This window comes from Pan troglodytes, chromosome 23 (assembly GCF_028858775.2).
Source record: "Pan troglodytes isolate AG18354 chromosome 23, NHGRI_mPanTro3-v2.0_pri, whole genome shotgun sequence".
In the NCBI taxonomy this organism is placed as follows: Eukaryota; Metazoa; Chordata; class Mammalia; order Primates; family Hominidae; genus Pan; species Pan troglodytes.
The window spans coordinates 38,496,675-38,519,277 of NC_086016.1; the positions used below are offsets into that span (position 1 = coordinate 38,496,675).

General features: G+C 52.4%; 1 protein-coding gene across 6 annotated transcripts; it reads right to left on the reverse strand.

The window, feature by feature from the left end:
* Positions 1–834: 834 nt before the first annotated feature.
* FOXRED2 (FAD dependent oxidoreductase domain containing 2) lies at positions 835–20,773 on the reverse strand. 6 transcript variants are annotated; one of them, XR_010156054.1, is made up of 10 exons: positions 20,681–20,773; positions 19,568–20,095; positions 18,188–18,439; positions 17,771–18,040; positions 14,920–15,086; positions 11,691–11,856; positions 9,669–9,910; positions 7,288–7,458; positions 2,524–3,917; positions 835–1,522 (listed from the first exon to the last, which is right to left on the reverse strand). XR_010156054.1 is itself a non-coding variant. In XM_001158175.7 (9 exons), exons 2-9 carry the CDS (start codon positions 20,092–20,094, stop codon positions 3,658–3,660), a joined length of 2,055 nt encoding a protein of 684 aa, XP_001158175.1. In that variant the 5' UTR covers position 20,095; positions 20,681–20,773; the 3' UTR covers positions 835–3,657. The 6 variants fall into 6 exon arrangements, 5 of the variants coding, with proteins under 5 accessions (XP_001158175.1, XP_001157950.1, XP_054531902.1 ...); XM_001158175.7 differs by having other exon boundaries at positions 835–3,917; XM_001157950.8 differs by having other exon boundaries at positions 835–3,917; positions 20,584–20,732.
* Positions 20,774–22,603: the final 1,830 nt, after the last annotated feature.

Sequence of the window (22,603 nt, forward strand, 5' to 3'; positions counted from 1 at the left end):
TTGATCTGCTGTAGGAACGTTTTGGCCAGGAGGGTGTTCGTGTTCCTAGGCTCCCATAGCAGCTCTATGGATCATGTCTCTTTCTTCCCCCGAGAAGAGGGGAAAGGGAAATTCTGAATATCTTTTTTACATTGCTCTATCTCACGTTGAAGTCCTTTAAGGGAAAGGTACTTAGGTCGGTAGTGAGTGGGCTCTTGGGACGATTCTCAAGAGGCAGGGTTGTAAGAAAGGGGACATCAGAGATAGGAGAAGGGTCTGGGACAGCAGCTGCTTTTGTTTTTGGTCCTTTCATTATCCTTCTAACATTTTAACATTAGGCCTAGGGGATTATTAGGGGGAATATTACTGTTGCTAGCTTTCTCCTTTTTATCTCTTACCTTACTTGGGGCATTTCCCATCTTGGGTCCTGGTTAAGCTCAATCTCCCCTGTTGGAGATGTCTCGCCTATCCTTTAGCCCCACCTGCTGGAGGCTCCTTGCATTCATGCACACTTTCAACCCCCAGAATATCCTGACCACCAAGGAAATACTTTGTCACCCCTGCGATGTTTCTTAGCTTGGTCTCTGCACAGTTACTTGGTCACTGTGGTACATGAGGATCCTTTCCCCCAGGTCGCCAGCCCGTTTCTTTCTGCCTTGCTGAGAGTATAGGTTTATTCGTCACACTGGTTGGTCTCGATTCCTTACCCCTGTGGCCACCGCAACAAGGCAGTGGGACGTGCCTCCTCATGGGAGAGGTCTAGACCCTCCTCAGAGGTGGATGGGAATCCCGAATGAGACCCCAAATTTGTTAGAAATAAATTTTCAGTGCCACAAAAGAAATAGCACTCAAACATACATTTTCTCAGCAAGGCAATTTTACTTCTATACAAGAGTGCGTCTCATGGATGGTGCAATGGCGAGAGCACACCGGAACAAGGGAGGGGAATGGGTTCTTATCCCTGATGCAGGTACCCCCTACTGCTGTGTTGTTCCCCTATGGGCTAGGGTTGGACCGCACAATCTAAGCTAATTCTGATTGGCTATTTTAAAGAGAGCAGGGGTATAAGCCAGAGTGGTGGGGTGAGAAGTTTAGACAGGAAAGACGGTTATGGACCAGGTGACTAAAGGTGACTCAGGTCAGAGCAGGTGACAGAGGCTAGGAGGGGATTGTTTACTGAAACTAGGGGCAAGGAGACATAAAGAATGAGGAAATTAAAATTTAAAATGAAGAACAAAGAACAGGTGAGCTGAACATACTGATACATTGGTTCTTTGGAGAGGATCTCAGAACTCAATGTACTTAACAAATTACAGGCTAAAACCTTTGAAGAAGAATTTATGATATCCTACATTATCATGGGGTAAACAATTCATCCCTGACAGAATAAGGCTACTGGAGTCCTCTTCTTGTAACTCTGGGAAGGACTGGAGGGAACTGTGTCTGCAGTGGGGCCAGGTAGTTAAAAAGTCTGGACTGGGCCGAGCGTGGTGGCTCATGTCTGTAATCCCAACACTTTAGGAGGCCAAGACAGGTGGATCACCTGAGGTCAGGAGTTCGAGACCAGCCTGGCCAATGTGGTGAAACCCTGTCTCTACTAAAAATACAAAAATTAGCTGGGCGTGGTGGCAGGCGCTTGTAATCCCAGCTACTTGGGAGGTTGAGGGAAGAGAATTGTTTAGACCCGGGAGGCAGAAGTTGCAGTGAGCCGACATCGTGCCATTGCACTCCAGCCTGGGTGACAAGAGCGAAATCCATTGCAAAAAAAAAAAAGAAAAAGAAAAAGTCTGGACCTAGCCAAGAGGGGAAGAGGACGTCCCCATGAAAGAGCTTTGGATCCAGAAAGCCCGGGTTCTTGGAATTCTTTTTCTCTTTTCACTTTTGTTGTAGCATACTTTGTTCTTTTTTATTTTTTATTTTTTTGAGATGGGGTGTGGGGGCTTTACTGCGGGTCTTGCTTTGTCACCTAGGCTGGAGTAGAGTGGCTCGGTCTCTGCTCACTGCAACCTCCACCTCCCAGGTTCAAGCAATTCTCCTGCCTCAGCTTCCCAAGTAGCTGGGATGACAGGCATGCTCCACCATGCCCAGCTAATTCTTTTACCGTTAGTAGAGACAAGGTTTTGCTATGTTGGCCAGGCTGGTCTCGAATTCCTGAGCTCAGGTGATCGGCCCACTTTGGCCTCCCAAAGTGCTGGGATTACAGGTGTAAGCAACTGTACCCAGCGCATGCTTTATTTTAATTTAATTTAATTAATTTATTTTTTGAGATGGAGTTTCCCTCTTGTTACCTAGGCTGGAGTGCAATGGCGCAATCTCGGCTCACTGCAACCTCTGCCTCCCGGGTTTAAGTGATTCTCCTGCCTCAGCCTCTCCAGTAGCTGGGATTATAGACATGTGCTACCACGCCTGGCTAATTTTGTATTTTTAGTAGAGATAGGGTTTCTCCATGTTGGTCAGGCTGGTCTCAAACTCCTGACCTCAGGTGATCCACCTGCCTGGGCCTCCCAGAGTGCTGGGATTGTCCTTGGAATTCTGAGTGGATACATGAAGAGTTAGTAAGAACCAGTGAAAAAGCAATCACTTATGATCCTGGGCTTTGAAAAATCACTGTGATTATCTTATGCACTTACAAATGAGACTAAGACGCCTGATGGGAAAGTGCAGACTGCTGGTGAGGAAGGGCAATGAAGAAGAGACTAGGAACCAAATTCATCATCATTATCACACAAAGGCATTAGGAAATGTCACCTTACACATGGTGAGCACATATGGGTGCCCGCCCCAGAGACAGCAGGATAAGTTTCACAAAACTTGACCAGGCAGGTTAGAAGCAAGGCATGGTTCAGGATGGCAGAGGGCAGGGAGACGGAAGGGAGTAGGATGGGAGAGAAGAGCCAGCTGGAAGATGAGTCAGGGGGTGCAACTGGGGAGAGCAGCTCTGAATCCTGCTTCTCAGTGAGAAAGTTGCTAAGATGGCTTTGCAGGGAGCTGTCCTATCGCTGCTCGAGATCAGCCTGCTGGGCCTATGATGATAAGCAGGGCTGACCCTCTTGGGCTCCGTAGCTAAGCCCAAACCCTGCTGAAAATGGGGCGGGGAGGTTGAGGCAGTGTGTGGCAAGTGACACAGACGGGGACTCCCAGCTGGGGGTCCCTGGAATTACTTGACATACCTCAGCTGGTGTCTTCAGCAGTCATCTGGGGCAACAATCCCACCTGCCCGTTGTGGTTGTTGAGGATATCAGAGCTTTTGTTTTAAAGCGCTTGCCACAAACCCTTAAGATGCGGATGGGTTTCCCCTGTGAAGCGCTCCACAGGCGGGATGCAGGCCCATCTGAGGAGGGGCTTGGAAGGAAGAGGAGCACTTGAGAGGGGGCAGAACTGGGCTGGCCTGGGGCTCAGCGACAGCTCCATTGCAGACAAACTGGGCTGGGGAAGGCAGCTCCCACCTGACAGAGGATGCCCTTCTTCTGCCCCCTGACAGGAGGGAGGAGACCACCGCATCCCCGACTTTCAGCCCTCACGTGCCATCTGGTGGCTTTGCTGCAGACACTGCCATGATCTGAGTGGTCTTTGGCAATCACGCATTGGCGGGAGTGTGAGGTTGCGGGGAAAGAGGGACTGACCATGGGCCTAGGTGGGGAGGCCTGGCCACTGTGCCCACAGCTTAGGAAGGGACAGTCAGAGCTCCTCTTTGTTGCTATCGACGGACTGAGCCAGAGGCCCTGGAGCCAGGGGGGAACCTAGTGGCTCTTGGTCACCAAGCTGCTGGCTGCTGTCCTCCAGGCGCCTGCCTGTGGGGGCATAGTCCCGCAGGAGCCTGCTCTCCACTCTGTGCTGCCGAAGGCTCTCGGTACTCACGAGTCCCTGCATCCTCAGGTACCCCTGCTGGCAAAAGGGTGGCAACTTCTGGCACGTGAGGGTGAACAGGAAGCAGGACTCTACACAAAAGCAAAATGAGGAGAATGAGCCAGGCTGGGACGTGTGGGGAGGGGTGCAGAAAGGGGAGCTGCCAATGCCAGGTGTGGGGGCTTCACTGCAGGCCTTGCCTGGTATCTTCCATCCCTTGAAACTGGGAGCTGACCTTTCTGGGCATCTCACGTCCAACCTGAGTAGGTCATGAATCATGACCCTCCACGAGGCTCCAGGGCAGGGGGCTGCCTTGACACTCTGGAAGAACAAGGCTCCAAAATAAAAGCAAACCACAGCAATGCCTCAGCTCCCAGACATCAGGGCTGAGCACCGGGCTCTGCAGGCGACCACACTGGGGGCGGGGCTCTGACCTTCATGAGCAGACCCTCGGCCTGGTGCGGCTGGGAACTCAGTGGTCAGTTCCACTGTGAGCTCAGATCTGCCTGCAAAGACGCAGTCCCTCAACAACATTTGAGTTGCAAATACCATGTGCAAAGTTCTGATCTAAACAGTGTGGGGGATAAAGAAAAACGGGTATATCCTCATCTATCCCACAACAGAAAGCTGGTGCATGAATCAAATTTGGTCAATCATAAGATAGCTGTGGATACTTATCATGTAGAAATATGAAGAAACGGCCGGGCGTGGTGGCTCACGCCTTAATCCCACAACTCTGGGAGGCCGAGGCGGGTGGATCGCCTGAGGTTAGGACTTCGAGACCAGCCTGGCCAACATAATGAGAAAGAAACCCCGTCTCTAGTAAAAATACAAAAATTAGCCAGGCGTGGTGACAAACACCTGTAATCCCAGCTACTTGGGAGGCTGAGGCAGGAGAATCACTCGAATCCAGGAGGCGGACGTTGCAGTGAGCCAAGATCGTGCCACTGCACTCCAGCCTGGGTGACAGAGACTCTGTCTCGAAAAAAAAAAAGAAAGAAAAAGAAATATGAAGAAACAACCAAAAGAAGCCATGCAAAGAGAGAAGCTACTGAAAGGAACAACCGCTAGGTCTGGGAGTTCCTTGTGGGAATGAGAATGAAGGTAGGGAAGGTGGGTGACATAGTTTGGGTCTGTGTCCCCGCCCAAATCTCATGTTGAAATGCAATCTCTAATGCTGGAGGTGGGGCTGCTGGGAGGTGACTGCATCACAGGAGTGGTTTCTTTTTCTTTTTTTTTCTTGAGGCAGAGTCTCCCTCTGTTGCCCAGGCAGGCTGGAGTACAGTGGCACGATCCCAGCTCACTACAACCTCTGCCTTCTGGGTTCAAGTGACTCTCCTGCCTCAGCCTCCCCAGTAGCTGAGACTACAGGTGCCCGCCACCACGCTCAGCTAATTTTTGTGTTTTTTAAGTAGGGAGAGGGTTTCACCATGTTGGCCTGGCTTGTCTTGAACTCCTGACCTCAAGTTATCTGCCTTTCTCGGCCTCCCAAAGTGCTGGGATTACAGGCGTGATCCAGCATCCAGAAATAGATGCTGCCATGCGTCCATACAGCCTGCAGAACTGTGAGCCAATTAAACCTGTTTGTTTATAAATTATAGTCTCAGGTATTTCTTTATAGCAATGTGAGAACAGACTAATACAGTGAGAAAAAGTCATTTAGCCAAGTACTTATAAGACTTTAAACAAACAGAAGAGCTGACACAGATATGGGCTCAGCCTTCTGAGGGAGTTAGAGACAAGGGCAGACGGAGTGTCAGGAATGGGCTGGAGTCCTTCTGTAACTCTGAGCGAGCCTTCTTGCCTCCCTGAGCCCCTCTATCTCAAGTGAAAAATGGGCACAGTACAAAGGATGTCGTGAGGCTTCCATGGGTGACCAGGCTGAAAGGTGCTCCAGAAATATGACTTCCTGTTTATTTCTGACTCTTAGCATGGAGGCCCCTGGGAGGCCAGGCCATGGCAAGCCTCTCCAAGCGGGTAAGAGAGCAGATGAGCAAGAGGACAGCAGGAAGACTGGGAGGGCAGCAAGGTGGCTGTTTGGCAGGCACCACCTTCTGACAACATCATCCCTTCTGCAGGGGGCTCAGATGCTCAGCAGAATCTGGGGCCAGCACTAGCAGCTGCACATCAGCTACAGTAACAGAGGGACGGCTGCCACTATGCCAGCTGGCCGCCTGCTGGGCGGATTCGCTCCAGTCCAAGGCAGCAGCACACAGTGGCCTGTACAGTCAAACAGTGTCTAGAAAGTGGGGGACAGGAGGCTAAAGGGCCTGGGACGATGCATTGGTGGGACCCGCAACTCAGGGTGGGAATTCACTCCCTCACACACCCTGGCATTTTTGTTGTTGTTGGTTTTGAGATGGAGTCTCGCTCTGTTGCCCAGGCTGGAGTGCAGTGGCATGATCTCGGCTCACTGCAACATCCGCCTTCCGGGTTCAAGCGATTCTCCTGCCTCAGCCTCCCGAGTAGGTAGCTGGGATTACAGGCACCCACCACCGCCCCCAGATAATTTTTCTACTTTTAGTAGAAATGGGGTTTCACCATGTTGGCCAGGGCTGGTCTAGAACTCCTGACCTCAGGTGATCCACCCACCTCGGCCTCCCAAAGTGTTGAGATTACAGGCGTGAGCCACTGCACCTGGCCTAAAAGTGTATTTCTTGAGAAGGTGTGCATTTGCTTCTGTGATTTCTACAGCTCAATGATCTCATGAAGTTTGGCCCCAAATTTACACAAGCAGGGCCTACTGGTTGAATATTTTCAGAGATTTTTCTCTCCCACTCTATCTAGGGCCAAAACCATGCATGTCATCTATCTCCTCCTTTGGAGGGTTTTGGCTCCCAGCTTCCCTACTGAGATCCAAGCTTTATTGGAGTGTCTTTAAACAGGCCTCCCATCCTGCTCCAGCTCTGTCTTCCCACCCATACCTGGCCCTGGCGCCTTCCCATGGCGCCTGGCCCTGCTAATCCTTTTGAAAAGACATATTATCAGCTGGGTGTGGTGGCTCACACTTGTAATCCCAACACTTCAGGAGGCTGAGGCAGGCGGATCACGAGGTCAGTTCGAGACCAGCCTGGCCAATATGGTGAAACCCCATCTCTACTACAAAATAAAAAAATTAGTTGGGCATGGTGGCATGTGCCTGTAGTCCCAGCTTCTTGGGAGGCTGAGGCAGGAGAATCGCTTGAACCCGGGAGGCGGAGGTTGTAGTGAGCTGAGATTGCGCCACTACACTCCAGCCTGGGCAACAGAGTGAGACTCCATCTCAAAAAAAAAAAAAAAAAAGAAGACATATTATCCATTATTTTTAGGTGAGTTGTAATTTAGCCCATGGCATTGTCGGGAACAGTAGTCTGGGGTTTGGATTTCCAGATATGGGTCCTGAAACTCCACGGGGCTTGGGTCTCTGTGACCTTTCTTCAACCTGGAGCTCAGACCCTTTGTCTTTCTGGGAGCTTAAGTTACCTGCATAGAAGCTTCGCAAATCGGTGTCCAAACAGTTCTCCAGGAAGCGCCTCAGAGGTAGGATGTGCCCGATTGGGGCAGTCCAGTCTGTTAAGAAGTCTTCCACGATGTGATGGATGGCCGTGGGCCGAGGCAGGGGCCAGTGTGCAGGGCGGAACCTCACCTCCTGTTCTGTGGGGAGGAGAGAGGGGGCCATGTCAGAGCTGCGAGGCTGGGCTTCCCCTCCTCGGGCCGACACAGCACGGATCCCGCACAGCCCAAACACTTCCCTCATTCGCTCGTGCTCGGCTTTCCCGACAGCCTCCCATGCTGGGCTGTGGTCAGCCTGTTCAAGAGCCACCTGCAGATATTTGAAAGGCTGCCATGAGGAAGAGGAACTAGGCTTTTCCCTTGTGGTTTCGGAAGGCAGTGCTGAAACTAATAACGTGAGGCTGGCGTTTCCCTAAGACTCACATGGACTGAGATCTACTGTGGCTGCTTTTTATTTTTTATTATTATTTGTTGGAGACAGAGTCTCGCTCTATTGCCCAGGCTGTCATGCAGTGGCACAATTTAGGCTCACCACAACCTCTACCTCCTGGGTTCAAGTGATTCTTGTGCCTCTGCCTCCAGAGTAGCTGGGATTACAGGTGCCCGCCACCACACCCAGCTCATATTTTACATTTTTAGTAGAGACGGGGTTTCTAGTCTCTACCATGTTGGCCAGGCTGGTCTCAAACTCCTGACCTCAGGTGACCCACCCGCCTCAGCCTCCCAAAGTGCTGGGATTACAGGCATGAGCCACTGCGCCTGGCTGTGGCTGCTTTCAAACTGGCCTTTCTCTGAGAAGACTCAGATAGAGGCGAGGGGTCTCAGCACTCATCTAGTTCAGCTTCTCCCTGGTGTGGGCTCCCTTCTGTGGTGTCCCAGTCAGATGGCCATCAAGTCATGACTTGGCCATTGCTATTCTGGGAAACCTGAATTTGGAGGTGACCAATTCCCCCACTGAACAGCTTTAACTCTTAGTGCCTCCTTTTTCTTTATTTTTGAGACAGAGTCTCGCTCTGTCTCCCAGGCTAGAGTGCAGTGGCACAATCTTGGCTCACTGCAGCCTCTGCCTCCTGGGTTCAAGCGATTCTCCTGCCTCAGCCTCCCTAGTAGCTGGGACTACAGGCGCACGCCACCACGCTGGATAATTTTTGTATTTTTATTAGAACTACAGGCGCACGCCACCACGCTGGATAATTTTTGTATTTTTATTAGAGACGGGGTTTCACTATGTTGGCCAGGATGGTCTCGACCTCCTGACCTCGTGATCCGCCCGCCTCGGCCTCCCAAAGTGCTGGGATTACAGGCGTGAGCGACCGCGCCCGGCCTTTTTGTTTGTTTGTTTGTTTTGAGACAGAGTCTTGCTCTGTAGCCCAGGCTGGAGTGCAGTGGTACAATCTCGGCTCACTGCAACCTCTGCCTCCCGGATCCCGGTTCAAGCAATTCTCCTGCCTCAGCCTCCTGAATAGCTGGGATTACAGGCATGTGCCACCATGCCCAGCTAATTTTTGCATTTTTTTCATGTTTTTTTAGAGATGGGGTTTCACCATTTTGGCCAGGCTGGTCTTGAACTCCTGACCTTATAATCCGCTTGCCTTGGTCTCTCAAAGTGCTGGGATTACAGTCGTGAGCCACCATGCCCAGCCTCTTAGTGCCTCCTTATACTGACCACAGATCTGCACCTGTCACTGCTACCTGCTGACACGACTTCTGCCTTTGGGAACAACCCCTGTTTAAACCACCCTCTTCTACCTGACTGCCCTTCAAGCTCTGAAGCAGGGGGTGCGTTCCCGAGGTTGTTCACTTATCGGTAGCTACTCTGTGCCTGCAGTGGGCTGGCATTCTGTGTACGCTGTCAGGTTTAACCTCGTGGAACCCTACAAGAAAGGTACTGTTGTAATCCCCATTTTACAGAGGGGAGGTTGAGGCTCAGAGAGGTTAAGTAATGGTCCAAGGTCACACAGTGACAAAATGACAGGCCTAGGGATTTTGCCCAGTTTCTCTGTACTGTGTTAACCAGCTCCAGTTCCCTCTACTCTTCAGACCCCTCCCGCCCCACCACAGTCAGCCTCCTCTGGAGACCTGCAGCAGGGCTGTGTCCCTCTTACTACACAGTGCCTGGCGGACAGCACGACACTCCCCGCATGGCCTGTGCCAGTCACGGTATGTGTCAGAATCTGGAAGCATCGTTCATCATTCTGGGACCTTCTGCCCAAGTGGTCTCTAGGCAGAGTCCCGCAGCCATCCCACCTGTCAGCTGAGCATGTGTGTGAAGGTTTCAGGGTGGGTGACAACCTTGCAGACGGTGAGGTCTGAGGAGCCCACAGGTTGGGGAAGGGCAGAGACCTGCTCACCGGTGGGGAGGTATCTGTAGTAGTAGATGACAGGATGAAGAAAGTTAGACTGCCAGGCGTCTTCTGTGTGCCCCACAGACCGGTCATCAAAGAAGACGTCCTTGTCGGGGCCAGAGAAATTTCTGCCATATTCCATGTTGATGACGAAGAGCCCGTGCTTTGCCTTCCTCCCTGTGAGTGTCTCCAGCTGGGCCAGCATCTGTATGGGGAACTCCTCCAGGTACTCAAAGGCCGTGGAATTCCTGGGAGAACAGCAACGCGGGGGAGGCCCTCAGTGCTGTGGCAGAGGTGAGGGGTGCAGCCCGGGGGTGAGCCTGTGTGTGTCCGTATCTCCCCCTCTAAGGAGCGTCAGTCAAGCAGCGCACCCCTCACTTAACATTACTTTTTCAGCTCAGCTCTCACGCACATGTGGGGTAGAGTCCAGAAAATTCCATGTAACCTGAATGGGATATCTGGGGAAAGAGTGTCCCAGGCAGAGAGAACAGTCAGGAAAAAGCCCTGAGGAGTATGTGAGCACTTTGTGTTCAAGGAACAGAAGAGGCCAACGTGGCTGAGGGGAGTGAACAGCAGGCAGAGAGCAGGAGAGGGGGCCGGAGGCCTTGAGAGGTCAAGGAGGGCTGCGCCTCCCATGACGAGACGTGAGGGGTCGTCTGGCCCGAGAGGTGACACTGCTGGTTGCTGGGGACGACTGAGCAGAGCTGGGATCAGCGTGCCTCAGGTTTCTAAGGACCACTCTGGTTACTGTGCTGAGAACAGACCCCAGGCCAAGTGGGGCAGCGGTTGTATGGGTGCAGGTGATACAGCCTGGTGATCGGGACCGAGGTGGTGGTGGTGGTAGAGCAGGTGAGAGCTGGTTGGGCTCCAGACATCATCTGAAGGGAGAGGTGACAAGACTTGTCCATGGTTTGCATGTGGGGTGTTGAGACACGGGTGCCAGGCATGCTGACTCACGCCTGTAATCTCAGCACTTTGGGAGACCAAGGCGGGTGGATCACCTGAGGTCAGGAGTTTGAGACCAGCCTAGCCAACATGGTGAAACCTAGTCTCTACTAAAAATACAAAATTAGCCAGGTGTGGTGGCGTGGGCCTGTAATCCCAGCTACTCGGGAGGCTGAGACACGAGAATCGCTTGAACCTGGGATGTGGGCTGCAGTGAGCCAAGATCGCACCACTGCACTCCAGCCTGGGCAAGACATAGTGAGACTCTGAGTCAAAAAAGAAATTAGCCAGGCATGGTGGCGGGTGCCTGTAATCCCAGCTACTTAGGAGGCTGAGGCAGGAGAAGTGCTTGAACCCAGGAGGCAGATGTTGCAGCGAGCAGAGATCGCACCACTGCACTCTAGCCTGGATGACAGAGCGAGACTGTCTCAAGAAAAAAAAAAGAGGGGCAGGGGCATGGAGGGTGATGTGAGGGTTTTGTGCAGAAAGCGGCTGCACTACCTGCATGTCCCTGAACTTGGTGTGCTATAGCATGCCCTGCCTTTGGATCGGGCTGTTCCCTCCGACTGAAGGTTGCTCCCCTGCTTCTCCCTGCCACCTGTCTCCCCCCGCCCCTCACCCCTCTGTGCTCTGCACCATTTCCTTCTCAGGAACTGTCCATCCTCTGGGATCTGCTGCTTATCACTAAATTGACTCTGACGATGGTGGCCGGCAAGGCCCTGGCCTGAGGGAGCTCTGAGATCCACGTGGCTGCCTCTGACTACTGCTCATCCACGTGATGCCAAACACTTTCCACAAGTGACCTTTACTCCTTCCTTTATTGCTGCAAGGTAGGCACAATTATCCCCATTTTGCAGATGAGGAAGAAGGGCTCAGAGAGGCTCACTAATGTGCCCATGGCCACTCATAGGACTGTCTGTAGAGGTGATGTCATTGTTTTTCCCCAGAACAGGCATGTTCCCCACAGCAGCCTTCATCTTAGGAAAGAACTGGGCACCTCACACCTGGAATAGGAAGAGAAGCGCTATGCGGCACGTTGGGGAAGCTGGGCCGAGGGGAGTAGGGTGGGGACTGGCTACTCACTCCTTCAACAGGATGACATCGGCCAGCACACCGAACATCTGGTAGAGCCCAGAAGCCTCATTCACGCGCCGCACGATGGAGCTGGTCAGCTGTGTGATGGGGAGCTTGGTGGCGGGCCAGGTGACGCTGTGGTGGCGGTGCTCCAGGAGCCGGTGAACAGCACGCACTGGAACAGCCAGAGGGAGGAACGGCATGCTGCACTTACCATTTTATCTCTGGTCACCCAGGCCTCATCGACCCCTGAGAACGCCATACACGCTGGTCTCCATGGCCCAGCGCAAATGCGTAGGTGGTGAACACATGAGGGGAGGAGATGGCAGCTGCATTTAGAGCAGGGCCAGCAGGTATTTTCTGGAAAGGGCCAGACAATCCATATTCTCTGCTTTGTGGGTCATACACGACTCAGTGATGCTGCTCAATTCTGCCCCTAGTGTAAAAGCGGCCAAGACAACAGGCAAAGGAGTGAGCACAGCTGGAGTTGGTCTCCAGGCCAGAGTCCATCTGCCCCTGCTTCAGGCCATCTGCACGTGGGAGTCCCACCGGCCCCACCTCACACAAGGAACGTCAAGTCCGACACGGAGCCTTCCCCAGAAACCTTCCCCCCTTCACAGCTCTGTTTCCATCAGAGATGCGCCTATGGAAATCTTTGATTTCACCCTCTCTTTCACAGCCTAAATCCATCTGTCTCTAAGTTCTTTTTTTAAATATTTTTTATTTTATTTTTTTGAGACAGGGTCTCGCTCTGTTGCCCAGGCTGGAGTGCAGTGGCGCGATCTCGGCTCACCGCGACCTCCGCCTCCTGGGTTCCAGGAGGAACCGACTCCCAGAATTGAGTCCAATCCTTTGCCTGTACTGTAAGACCCCTCTGCAGTGGTCCCTACACTTATTATTGTAGTCCTCTAACCTGGAATAAAGTCCACCTTACCGTCTTCATTTGTATTATGATTTTTGAGACAGAGTCTCACTCTGATGCCCAGGCTGGAGCACAGTGGCACGATCTTGGCTCACTGCAACCTCCGCTTCCTGGATTGAAGTGATTCTCCTGCCTCAGCCTCCCAAGTAGTAGGAATTACAAGCCTGGCTAATTTTTGTATTTCTAGTAGAGATGGGGTTTCACCATGTTGGTCAGGCTGGTCTCGAACTTCTGACCTAAGCTGATCTGCCAGCCTCGGCCTCCCAAAATGCTGGGATTATAGGCATGAGCCACCATGCCCAGCCTGCCTTACTGTCTTTAAAAAGAAAAAAGAAATATAAATATTGAATGTCTTTGAGTGGCAGAATATAAAGATTACTCCCCGTAATTCCCTATATTTTCACATTTTTAATGCTCAGGCTAGGCGTGGTGGCTCATGCCTGTAATCCCAACACTTTGGGAGGCTGAGGTGGGTGGATCGCTTGAGCTTGGGAGTTTGAGACCAGCCTGGGCAACATGGCGAAAACTTGTCTCTACCACACAAAAATAAAAACAACAAAATTAGCTGGGTGTGGTGGTGCACGCCTGAAGTCCCAGCCACTCAGAAGGCTGAGGTGGGAGGATGGCTTGAGTCTGGGAAGTCGAGGCCGCAGTGAGCCGAGACGGCGCCATTGTACTCCAGCATGGGAAACAGGACGAGATGCTGTCTCAAAAAATAATAATAATACTAATTTGTTAAAGCTCAGCTGTAAGATTATGACTCCATTCTTTCAAATAGACTCACCTAACTGAATACTGTATGCCTCACTGAGTGAATTTCAACCAACACCCTGTCCTTCTCAGAAGGTTAACCACAGGAGCAGGAACATCTAATTTTTATTTATTTATTTATTTTTGAGACAGAGTTTCACTCTTTTTGCCCAGGCTGGAGTGCAATGGTGTGGGCTTGGCTCACTGCAACCTCCACCTCCAAGGTTCAAGTGATTCTCTTGCCTCAGCATCCCGAGTAGTTGGGATTACAGGCGCCCGCCACCATGCCCGGCTAATTTTGTATTTTAAGTAGAGATGGGATTTCACCATACCGGCCAGGCTGGTCTCGAACTCCTGCCCTCAGGTGATCCGCCCACCTCAGTCTACCAAAGTGCTGGGATGACAGGTGTGACCCACCGCGCCTGGCCACATCTAACATTTTAGACTCCTCTCCACAGAAAGGGCACCAGTTTGCTTTCTATGAAAGAAGAGAAGACCTTTGTAGAAAGTGTCTTTCAGGAAAGCTCCTGGGCCTTGGAATGTAATTCCCATAATGGTGAGAAAATCACCAAAACTCTGAGCCTCAGAGTTTTACACTCTTGAGGAAAATGGAGATTTCACACCCACCTTTCGGGGTGCTGGCGGCCCTGCCAGGGTCGGGTGTTCAGTGCTCAGCCCACTGAAGTCACCCAACATGCGTGAATTCATCTCTCTCACTGCCTTTTTATTTCCCATTTACTCCTAAAATCACAAGTATCAATTTTTGGTTGGGGATTATTTTAGTGCAATAAATAGAATTATGTTTTTAAAAGATATTTTAGTATTTTCTTTGTAAACATTCTCAAGTTGGCAGAAAATTTATACCCTTGGTACTGAGAGTTTTGAAAAAGAACTGACATAATCCAATTGCATTTTTTTTTTTTTTTGAGATGGAGTTTTGCTCTTGTTGCCCAGGCTGGAGTGCAATGGTGTGATCTCAGCTCACCGCAACCTCCACCTCCTGGGTTCAAGCGATTCTCCTGCCTCAGCCTCCCGAGTAGCTGGGACTGCAGGCGCACGCCACCACACCTGGCTAATTTTTGTATTTTTAGTAGAGACAGGGTTTCGCCGTGTTGCCCAGGCTGGTCTTGAACTCCTGGCCTGAAGCAATCCACCTGCCTCGGCCTCCCAAAGTGCTAGGATTACAGGCGTGAGCCACTGCACCTGGCCTACACTTAATTTTATTTTATTTTTGAGACCAAGTCTCGCTCTGTCACCCAGGCTGGAGTGCAGTGGTATCATCATGGCTCACTGCAACCTTGACTTCCTGGACTCAAGGGATCCTCCTGCCTCAGCCTCCTAAGTAGCTAGGACTACAGGCGTGGACTTTTACACTTTATCTGATACTTTCCTAAACATGTCGTCAGACCACAAAAACCTGTTGTCACTTCCCCAAGACAATTTATGACAATGAGCTACTGACAAGCAATCCCCTAATGCTTCTGGACATAGGAGTAGATTTATAAACCCTGGGATGCTGAGAGTGGTTCCATCTGGGGACAGTTCTGCCTTCTCAGCTGGGCTCACCTGTGTATCGGAATCCGTGGATGAAGCCCCCAGCAGATTTCCGGTAGTCCACCGAGTGGCTGGCGGTACCCAGGATAAACAGACCCCGGCTTCCTTTGGATTCGTAGCTAGCTCGAATCAGCGGGTACTTCTTGCCGAATGCATTTCCCGAGTTAAGTCTGAGGGACCTGTCAGTGGAAAGGGCTGTTCATGAAAACAGCTGCTATGTAGGAGGCACTTATTTAGTTAGTTTTGAGATGGAGTTTCGCTCTTGTCGCCCAGGTTAGAGTACAATGGCGCGATCTCGGCTCACTGCAACCTCTGCCTCCTGGGTTCAAACTATTATCCTGCCTGAGCCTCTCGAGTAGCTGGGATTATAGGCTCCTGCCACCATGCCCAGCTAATTTTTGTATTTTTAGTAGAGACAAGGTTTCACCACGTTAGCCAGGCTGGTCTCGATGTCCTGACCTTAGGTGATCTGTCTGCCTTGGCCTCCCAAAGTGCTGGGATTACAAGCGTGAGCCACTGCACCCAGCCAGGAGGCACTTATTACAGTGGCACTTATTACTGGCACTGAGTGCCTTAGATTTCTCGTTTCATTTAAACCTTACCATGACCCCAGGAGGTGGGTATTATCATCTCCATTTAAGAGATGAAGTTGGCCAGGCGAGGTGGCTCACGCCTGTAATCCCAGCACTTTGGGAGGCCGAGGCAGGCGGGTCACAAGGTCAGGAGTTCGAGACCAGCCTGGCCAACACGGTGAAACCCTGTCGCTATGAAAAAATACAAAAAGAGTTAGCTGGGGGTGGTGGTGCAATGGCTGTAATCTCAGCTACTCAGGAGACTGATGCAGGAGAATCGCTTGAACCTAGGAGGCAGAGGTTGCAGTGAGCCGAGATTATGCCATTGCACTCCAGCCTGGGCAACAGAGTAAGACTCTGTCTCAAACAAACAAACAAACAAACAAAAAATGAAGTCAGGCCAGGCACAGTGGCTCACGCCTGTAATCCTAGCACTTTGGGAGGCCGATGGAAAGGAGGGTCTGGACAGGCACACCAGCTTCTCCTTTGTCTTTCTGCACCCTGGTCAGAAGACAAGTGAAAGACTGGATGCTGCTTTGATACCAAACCTCCTGAGGTAGTCGGCAGCAATGTTTAAAATCTAGGCTTCATAAAACAGCCCTTCAAAATACAATGATAAATAACTTAAGCAACTAACATTTTATTGAGCACATAATATATGCCAAGTACTTTCTTTATTTTAAGAGATAGGGTCTCATTATGTTGCCCAGGTTGGAGTGCAGCAGCTATTCACAGGCATGATCATAGCACACTGTAGCCTTGACCTCCTGGGCTCCAGTGATCCTCCTGCCTCAGCCTCCGGAGTAGCTAGGTACTCATCACTGCACCTAGCTCCCAGCACTTTCTTTCCTTTCTTTCTCCCCTCTCTCTCCTTCCTTCTCTCCTCTTTTTTTGTTTTTGAGATGGAGATCTTGCACTGTCGCCTGGCTGGAGTCCACAATGGCGCGATCTCGGCTCACTGCAACCTCCACCTCCCAGGTTCAGGCGATTCTCCTGCCTCAGCCTCCCGAGTAGCTGGGATTACAGGCACGTGCCACCATGCCTGGCTAATTTTTTGTATTTTTGGTAGAGACGGGGTTTCACTACATTGGTCAGGCTGGTCTTGAACTCCTAACCTTGTGATCCGCCCACCTCAGCCTCCCAAAGTGCTGGGATTACAGCATGAGCTACTGTGACCAGCCATCTCTTTTTTTTTTTTTGAGACAGGGTCTCACTCTGTTGCCCAGACTGGAATGCAGAGGCATGATCTTAGTTCACCACAGCCTCGACCTCCTGGGCTCAAGCAGTCCTCCCACCTCAGCCTCCTGAGTAGCTGGGACCACAGGCATGTGCCAACACACCTGGCTAATTTTTGTATTTTTTGTAGAGGTGGGGTTTCACCATGTTGTCCAGGCTAGTCTTGAACTCCTGAGCTGAAGTAATATGCCCGCCTTGGCCTCCCAAAGTGCTGGGATTATAGGTGTGAGACCATGAGCCACTGCGCCTGGCCTCTGCACACATTCGTCTTTCTTTTTTTTTTTTTTTTGAGATAAGAGTCTCGTCACCCAGGCTGGAGTGCAGTGGCGTGATCTCGGCTCACTGCAACTTCCGCTTCCCAGGTTCCAGCAATTCTCCCACCTCAGCCTCCTGAGTAGCTGGGATTACAGGCACCCACCACCACGCTTGGTTAAATTTTTGTATTTTTGGTAGAGATGGGGTTTCACCATGTTGGCCAGGCTGGTCTTGAACTCCTAACCTCAAGTGATCCACCTGTCTCGGCCTCCCCAAGTGCTGGGATTACAGGTGTGAGCCACCGCACCCAGCCTCCAAGCATATTCTTATGTTAATCCTCGCAATAACCATATGAGAAACAAACTTTGAATCCCATTTTAGACATGAGAATACTGGGCCACAGCGTGGTTAAATAACTTTCGCCGAGGTCACAGATTTGGCAAGCAGAGAATCTCAGGACAATTCCGGCACCTGTGCTCTCAGCCACTACGCTATATTGCCTTCGAGCAAATTCCCCTCTGTATTCTCTCTGAGCCGGCCTTTCCAACTCACAGGTGGAGGCTCCCAATGCTGATGAAGATCTGCTGGTGTTGCTCCAGGACCAAGGGCCTCGGGGCCACCTGGGACCCTCAATGGTCAGAGCTCATGTCCTGGAGGGAAATCAGGCAGCACTCACATCCATTCTTTGGGTGCTGTCCTGAGAGCTCTGTCGCCAGCCTACTGAACAGCCACCCTGTTCCCCTAGGGAGGGGTCAGGAGGGTTTGCTAGGAGAGCCCACCTCCTTCTGCATGGAACTCACTTATTGAAAATGGAGAAGTCAAAGTTCCAGCCCAGGCAGCGGATTACCCGGTCATAGGGCACGCGCATGGCAAAGTTGTCATTGTCGTCCTGGGGGAGGGTGATGGAGTCGGCACTCTGGTTGGTGCTGGCTTCTTCCAGGAAGAATTTCGGGGTGACATGGAACTTGCCTTTGCTGTCCTTCAGGATGGCCAGATCCATCAGGTCAGACTCGAGCAGCCCGTCCAGGGACTTCAGCTGGTAGGTATCCAGCAGGCCATTGTTGATGGCTCTGAGCCCACAGAGAATGCAGGGGAGAGAGACTCAGAGGAAAGCTGGGCAGTGCAGCTGGGGTGAGGAAGGGCAGGGGAGGGTTGGGGAGGCTCTTTCCACACTCTGGGCTCCCAGCACAGAACACACATGCGGGGATGTGGCCTACCTGAGGTCTCCAACGTAGTGGGTGGCCCAGGACAGACGGACCCGGGAGCGGCTGAGCATATGGATAAAGTTTGTGACACCCAAGATGTTCTCTGCCGTCTCAAAGGCCGAGTTCCCACGACCCAGGATCAGCACATTCTGGCCTACAAAGTCCTCAGGGTCTACGGACACGGACTCGTAACCCTCTGCATATTCAGAGCCAGGGAAGTCAACCTGGTTGGGGACTGATAAACCAGTGGCTACAAGGAGGACGCTGCAGTCGGGGACAGAGGAAAGATGGCTTAGTCTCTTAGCTATAAGACCACTAAGTGAAAACCACTCCCTGGACCCACCCACCCACCTGCCTGGCTCCAACCGCCGGCCCCTAAAAGAAAATAGGACATTCATTCATTCATTTTTCATTCATTCATCTGTTTACGCCCTCATCCCAGTGCACTTGAGAGGCTCTGCCCTTGCCTCTCCCTGAGCTCACAGTATTTTCCCTAGCACTGTACTGGGGGTTAAATTTGCCCTGTGAGAGAGGAGAAGATGACAGTATGAGAAATGGAGAATTCACCTAACTTTGCACATAGCAATCAGACCAGGTATGACTGTTGGTGATGAAATGAAACCTGACATTCTACTTTCCCCTTTCTGAGTCCTCTGACAGATACATCTATCCACTGAGCAGTAATTCTGTACCAGGCCCTGTACTAAGTGTATCTGTGCACCATCTTTCTGACTCCTCCAAGCAACCTGGAGGTGGTATGTGACCTGCTTTACAGGTGAGGAGGCACAGGCCCTGCAGGCCCATGGCTTGAGAGCTCCTAAAAGCAGCAGAGCCAGAGTCTAAACACAGATAGGCTTGATTCCAAAGTCCTGCTCCTTCCATTGGTGAGGATCGCCATCCAGGGGAGGGCAGCTGGGGACTTGGATCCTGCCGGCTTGCAGAAGAATGCTTTGATCACAGAGTGGTTTCAAAAATAGAATTGAAGGCCGGGTGCGGTCGCTCATACCTGTAATCCCAGCATTTGGGGAGGCTGAGGTGGGTGGATCTCCTGAGGTCAGGAGTTCGAGACCAGCCTGGCCAACGTCGTGAAATCTCATCTCCACCAAAAATATAAAAAAATTAGCCGGGTGTGGTGGTGCGTGCCTGTAATCCCAGCTACTGGGGAGGCTGAGGCAGGAGAATCGCTTGAACTAGAGAGGCGGAGGGTGCAGTGAGCTGAGCTCGTGCCATTGCACTCCAGCCTGGGCGACAGAGTGAGACTCCGTCTTAAAAAAAAAAAAAGCGAAATACCCTTTTTCGTCCATTCCTCCCATACCTACTGGCCAATCAAGGTGTGTGGTTCGTGTGGGGAAGGTCCCAGCTTCCGCAGGTGAGCTCTGGCACCGGCCTTACCTGCACTGATGCACCTGGCCCTTCTGGTCAGTTAGGATGAAGTAGTGGCCATTCCAGGCCTGTCGGTCCTTGTCCAGAGTGACGTGGGCGATGGTGGTGTTGTACTGGACACGGAGCCCCAGCGTGTCCGCGAAGTCACCCAGGTAGCGCACCATGTCGCGGGCGTCGGGGAAGTAGGCACGCGAGTAGTGTCTGAAGAGCAGCCGGGGGTCGTGGCTGAGCAGAGAGTTCCAGTCGTGGCGGAGGTTGAACTCGGCGTTAGCCTTGCCCGTGTACCGCTTGTTGATGCTGATGAGCTTGCGGTGCCGCGGGTAGCGTGTGAAGAAGCTGCCGGGCCGCGGGGCCCGCTCGAACACTGCGTAGTCGCGTCCAGCGCGCTGCAGGAAGTAGGCCATCTGCAGGCCCGCGGGCCCAGCGCCCAGCACGCAGTAGTCCCGGCGCGGGGGCACCGACAGCGCTGGGTGCAGGGCGATGGCCAGGAGCAGCCCCGGGGGACCCCACAACGGGGCCGCAGCGGAGAGGCCCATCCTGCAGCAGATCAGAGGGGTAAGGCCTCGCACCCGGCCCGGCGGCTGGGAGACACGAGGCCCAGAAAGAGGCGGGGCCTGCGGGAACTCTCACTGCAATCTGGGTCACGGCCAGGCCCAGAAGCCGTCCTCAGAGCTCATTTGCCCGGACTCCACCGTTTCAAGCTGGGACCTGGGGCTCCCCGGAATCCCGAGCCCCTCCATCTTATCTCCCTCAGGGTCTCCTTCCTCAGGGGCACCGGCTCCCCGCTTATGATTGTAGTAACCTCCACCCTGGGTAAGGAGAGAGTACTCCCCAATTTTCCCCTAATTTGAGGGTGCCCAACACCCCTTTGAACCACCCTCCAGGTTGGACCTTCCAGAGGCCTTGGCCCCTCTCCAGCGACCGGGTGGGAGCCTGAAGGGGGTGTGGCCTGCGTGCGCCCCGCCCCCTGCCAGGGTCCGCGCGCCCCAGGCTCTTCGGCCACGTGACAGGGATGCCGCGCACACCTGCCGCCCGCCCGCTTGCGCTTCAGGAGCCGCTAGGTCCCTACGCCCGCAGCTCCGGCCTCCCCGCCTCCGACCGACCCCTGAGAAGCGCGCGAACCTCCCAGCCGCTCCGGCTGCAACCAGTGGTCTAATGAGGCCGCGCTTGGCTCGCTAGCTCCGCGGCGGCTCCGCCCCTCGCGCCCGGACCAATGGCAGGGGGCGGGGTCACGTGCGCGGCGCGCGGCACGCCGGGACCAGCTGGCAGGCTGCCTGCTCCGGCCCCGCGCGGGAGAGGCGCGCACGTGCTGCGTGCGCTGCTCCGGGGGCTGGCAGAGGGGCCTGGGGCTAGCGCGCACCCGCGAGGGTGGAAGGTCTGGAGATCCGGGATGGGGAACTGGGTCCTTCGTTTTAAAATGTGCCTCTCTACACGGAGGGAGGGGAGCACGTGATTTTTGGAGCTAATCCTAGCTCTCATATTCCATGAATGTAGCCAAACGCTAAAACTAGTTGGCCTACCCAGTTTTGTGGGACTGGAAACCAGCGTGGTGGAGCCAGGACCGATAAGCCAATTAACAAGCGTTTGCTACAGTGACTCAGTGTACTGCTTACCAAGTAACATACACGACTGTCCTAATCTTCCACCAAACAGGAGAGGTGGGCAAGGCATTGTTTCCGACATTTGGTAGCTGACTGGTCAAATGGAGACATAGGGATGCAGGGATGTGTTTACAATCACAGGAAGTGGAGCCTGGAATTAAAGCTCAGTGGAGGAAAGATAAATGGCAGGAGGAAGATAACGTGAACTGGATGATCAAGGTTGGCTTCCCAGGGGTGGCATGTGGCCCCTGCATGAGATTTACATGGGGAGAAATACTAAGTCAGTGTAGGAACCTTCAAAGTCCGGTGAAATGGGGCTGAGTGTTCTTGGGGGAAGGGCAGGTGGAAAGAACTGCGAGCTTGCAGCTTTGCATGGCTGGAGATTCTTTTAATTAAAAATCGTAGCTGGGGACTCCTTAGAAAAATTTTCCTGACCTCTCAGGCCTACAAGTACCTACCAAAAAATGTCATTTACTTTCTTTCTGTTTTTTTTTTTTTTTTGAGACGGAGTCTCGCTCTGTCGCCCAGGCTGGAGTGCAGTGGCGTGATCTCGGCTCACTGCAAGCTCCACCTCGCAGGTTCACGCCATTTTTCTGCCCCAGCCTCCCTAGTAGCTGGGACTACAGGCGCCCGCCACCACGCCCGGCTAATTTTTTGTATTTTTAGTAGAGACGGGGTTTCACTCAGGATGGTCTCGATCTCCTGACCTCGTGATCCGCCCGCCTCGGCCTCCCCAAGTGCTGGGATTACAGGCGTGAGCCACCGTGCCTGGCCGAATGTCATTTACTTTCTTCAGTCTGTGTCAACATCAGAGAAAAGCTCCCTCAGAGCAGAAATTGTCCAGTATCTGACATACGGAAGTTTAAGCATTTGTTGAATAAGCATTGGAACCAGAGAGGTCAGGCAAAATACTTTGCCAAAAATAAAGTAGGGATGTCTTATTTCTTCTTTTTGAGACGGAGTCTCACTGTCACCCAGGCTGGAGTGCAGTGACACAATCATGGCTCACTGCAGCCCTGACCTTCCAGGCTCAAGCGATCCTGCTTCAGCCTCCCAAAGTGCTAGGGATTACAAGTGTGCGCCATGGCCCCTGGCCAATTTTTCAAGAAAATTTTTGGGGGCATATGTGTATATATTTATGGGGCATATGAGACGTTTTGATAGTCATGCAATTTGGGGATGTCTGTTTCTTAGTGGTTGTGAAGATTATGAGAATGGGTGCTGGCAAACAAGTTCCTAAAATAATTGCTAGTCTTATGTGGTGAATACAGTAGTGGGAAATTAAACAGAATTCGTCAAGTATGGTGGGGCCCTACGAGTAGGCTGAACCTAGATTGTAAGCAACAGGATGCTACTGGGAGTTTCTGAATGTAGGATTACTGCAGCATGTCAACTTGGTAGCCCCATGCAGGACAGATAAAAGCAGTGGACAGCTACTCGGGAG

What these genes read in the sequence shown, in the direction of transcription:
- FOXRED2 (XM_001158175.7), bottom strand. Translation starts at nt 20,094, where the DNA reads ATGGGCCTCTCCGCTGCGGCCCCGTTGTGGGGTCCCCCGGGGCTGCTC. An exon ending in CACTACGTTGGAGACCTCAG is followed by an intron (nt 18,041 to 18,187) that starts GTAGGCCACATC and finishes CTGTGGGCTCAG; the next exon opens with AGCCATCAACAATGGCCTGC. An exon ending in GACTTCTCCATTTTCAATAA is followed by an intron (nt 15,087 to 17,770) that starts GTGAGTTCCATG and finishes TTCCACTGACAG; the next exon opens with GTCCCTCAGACTTAACTCGG.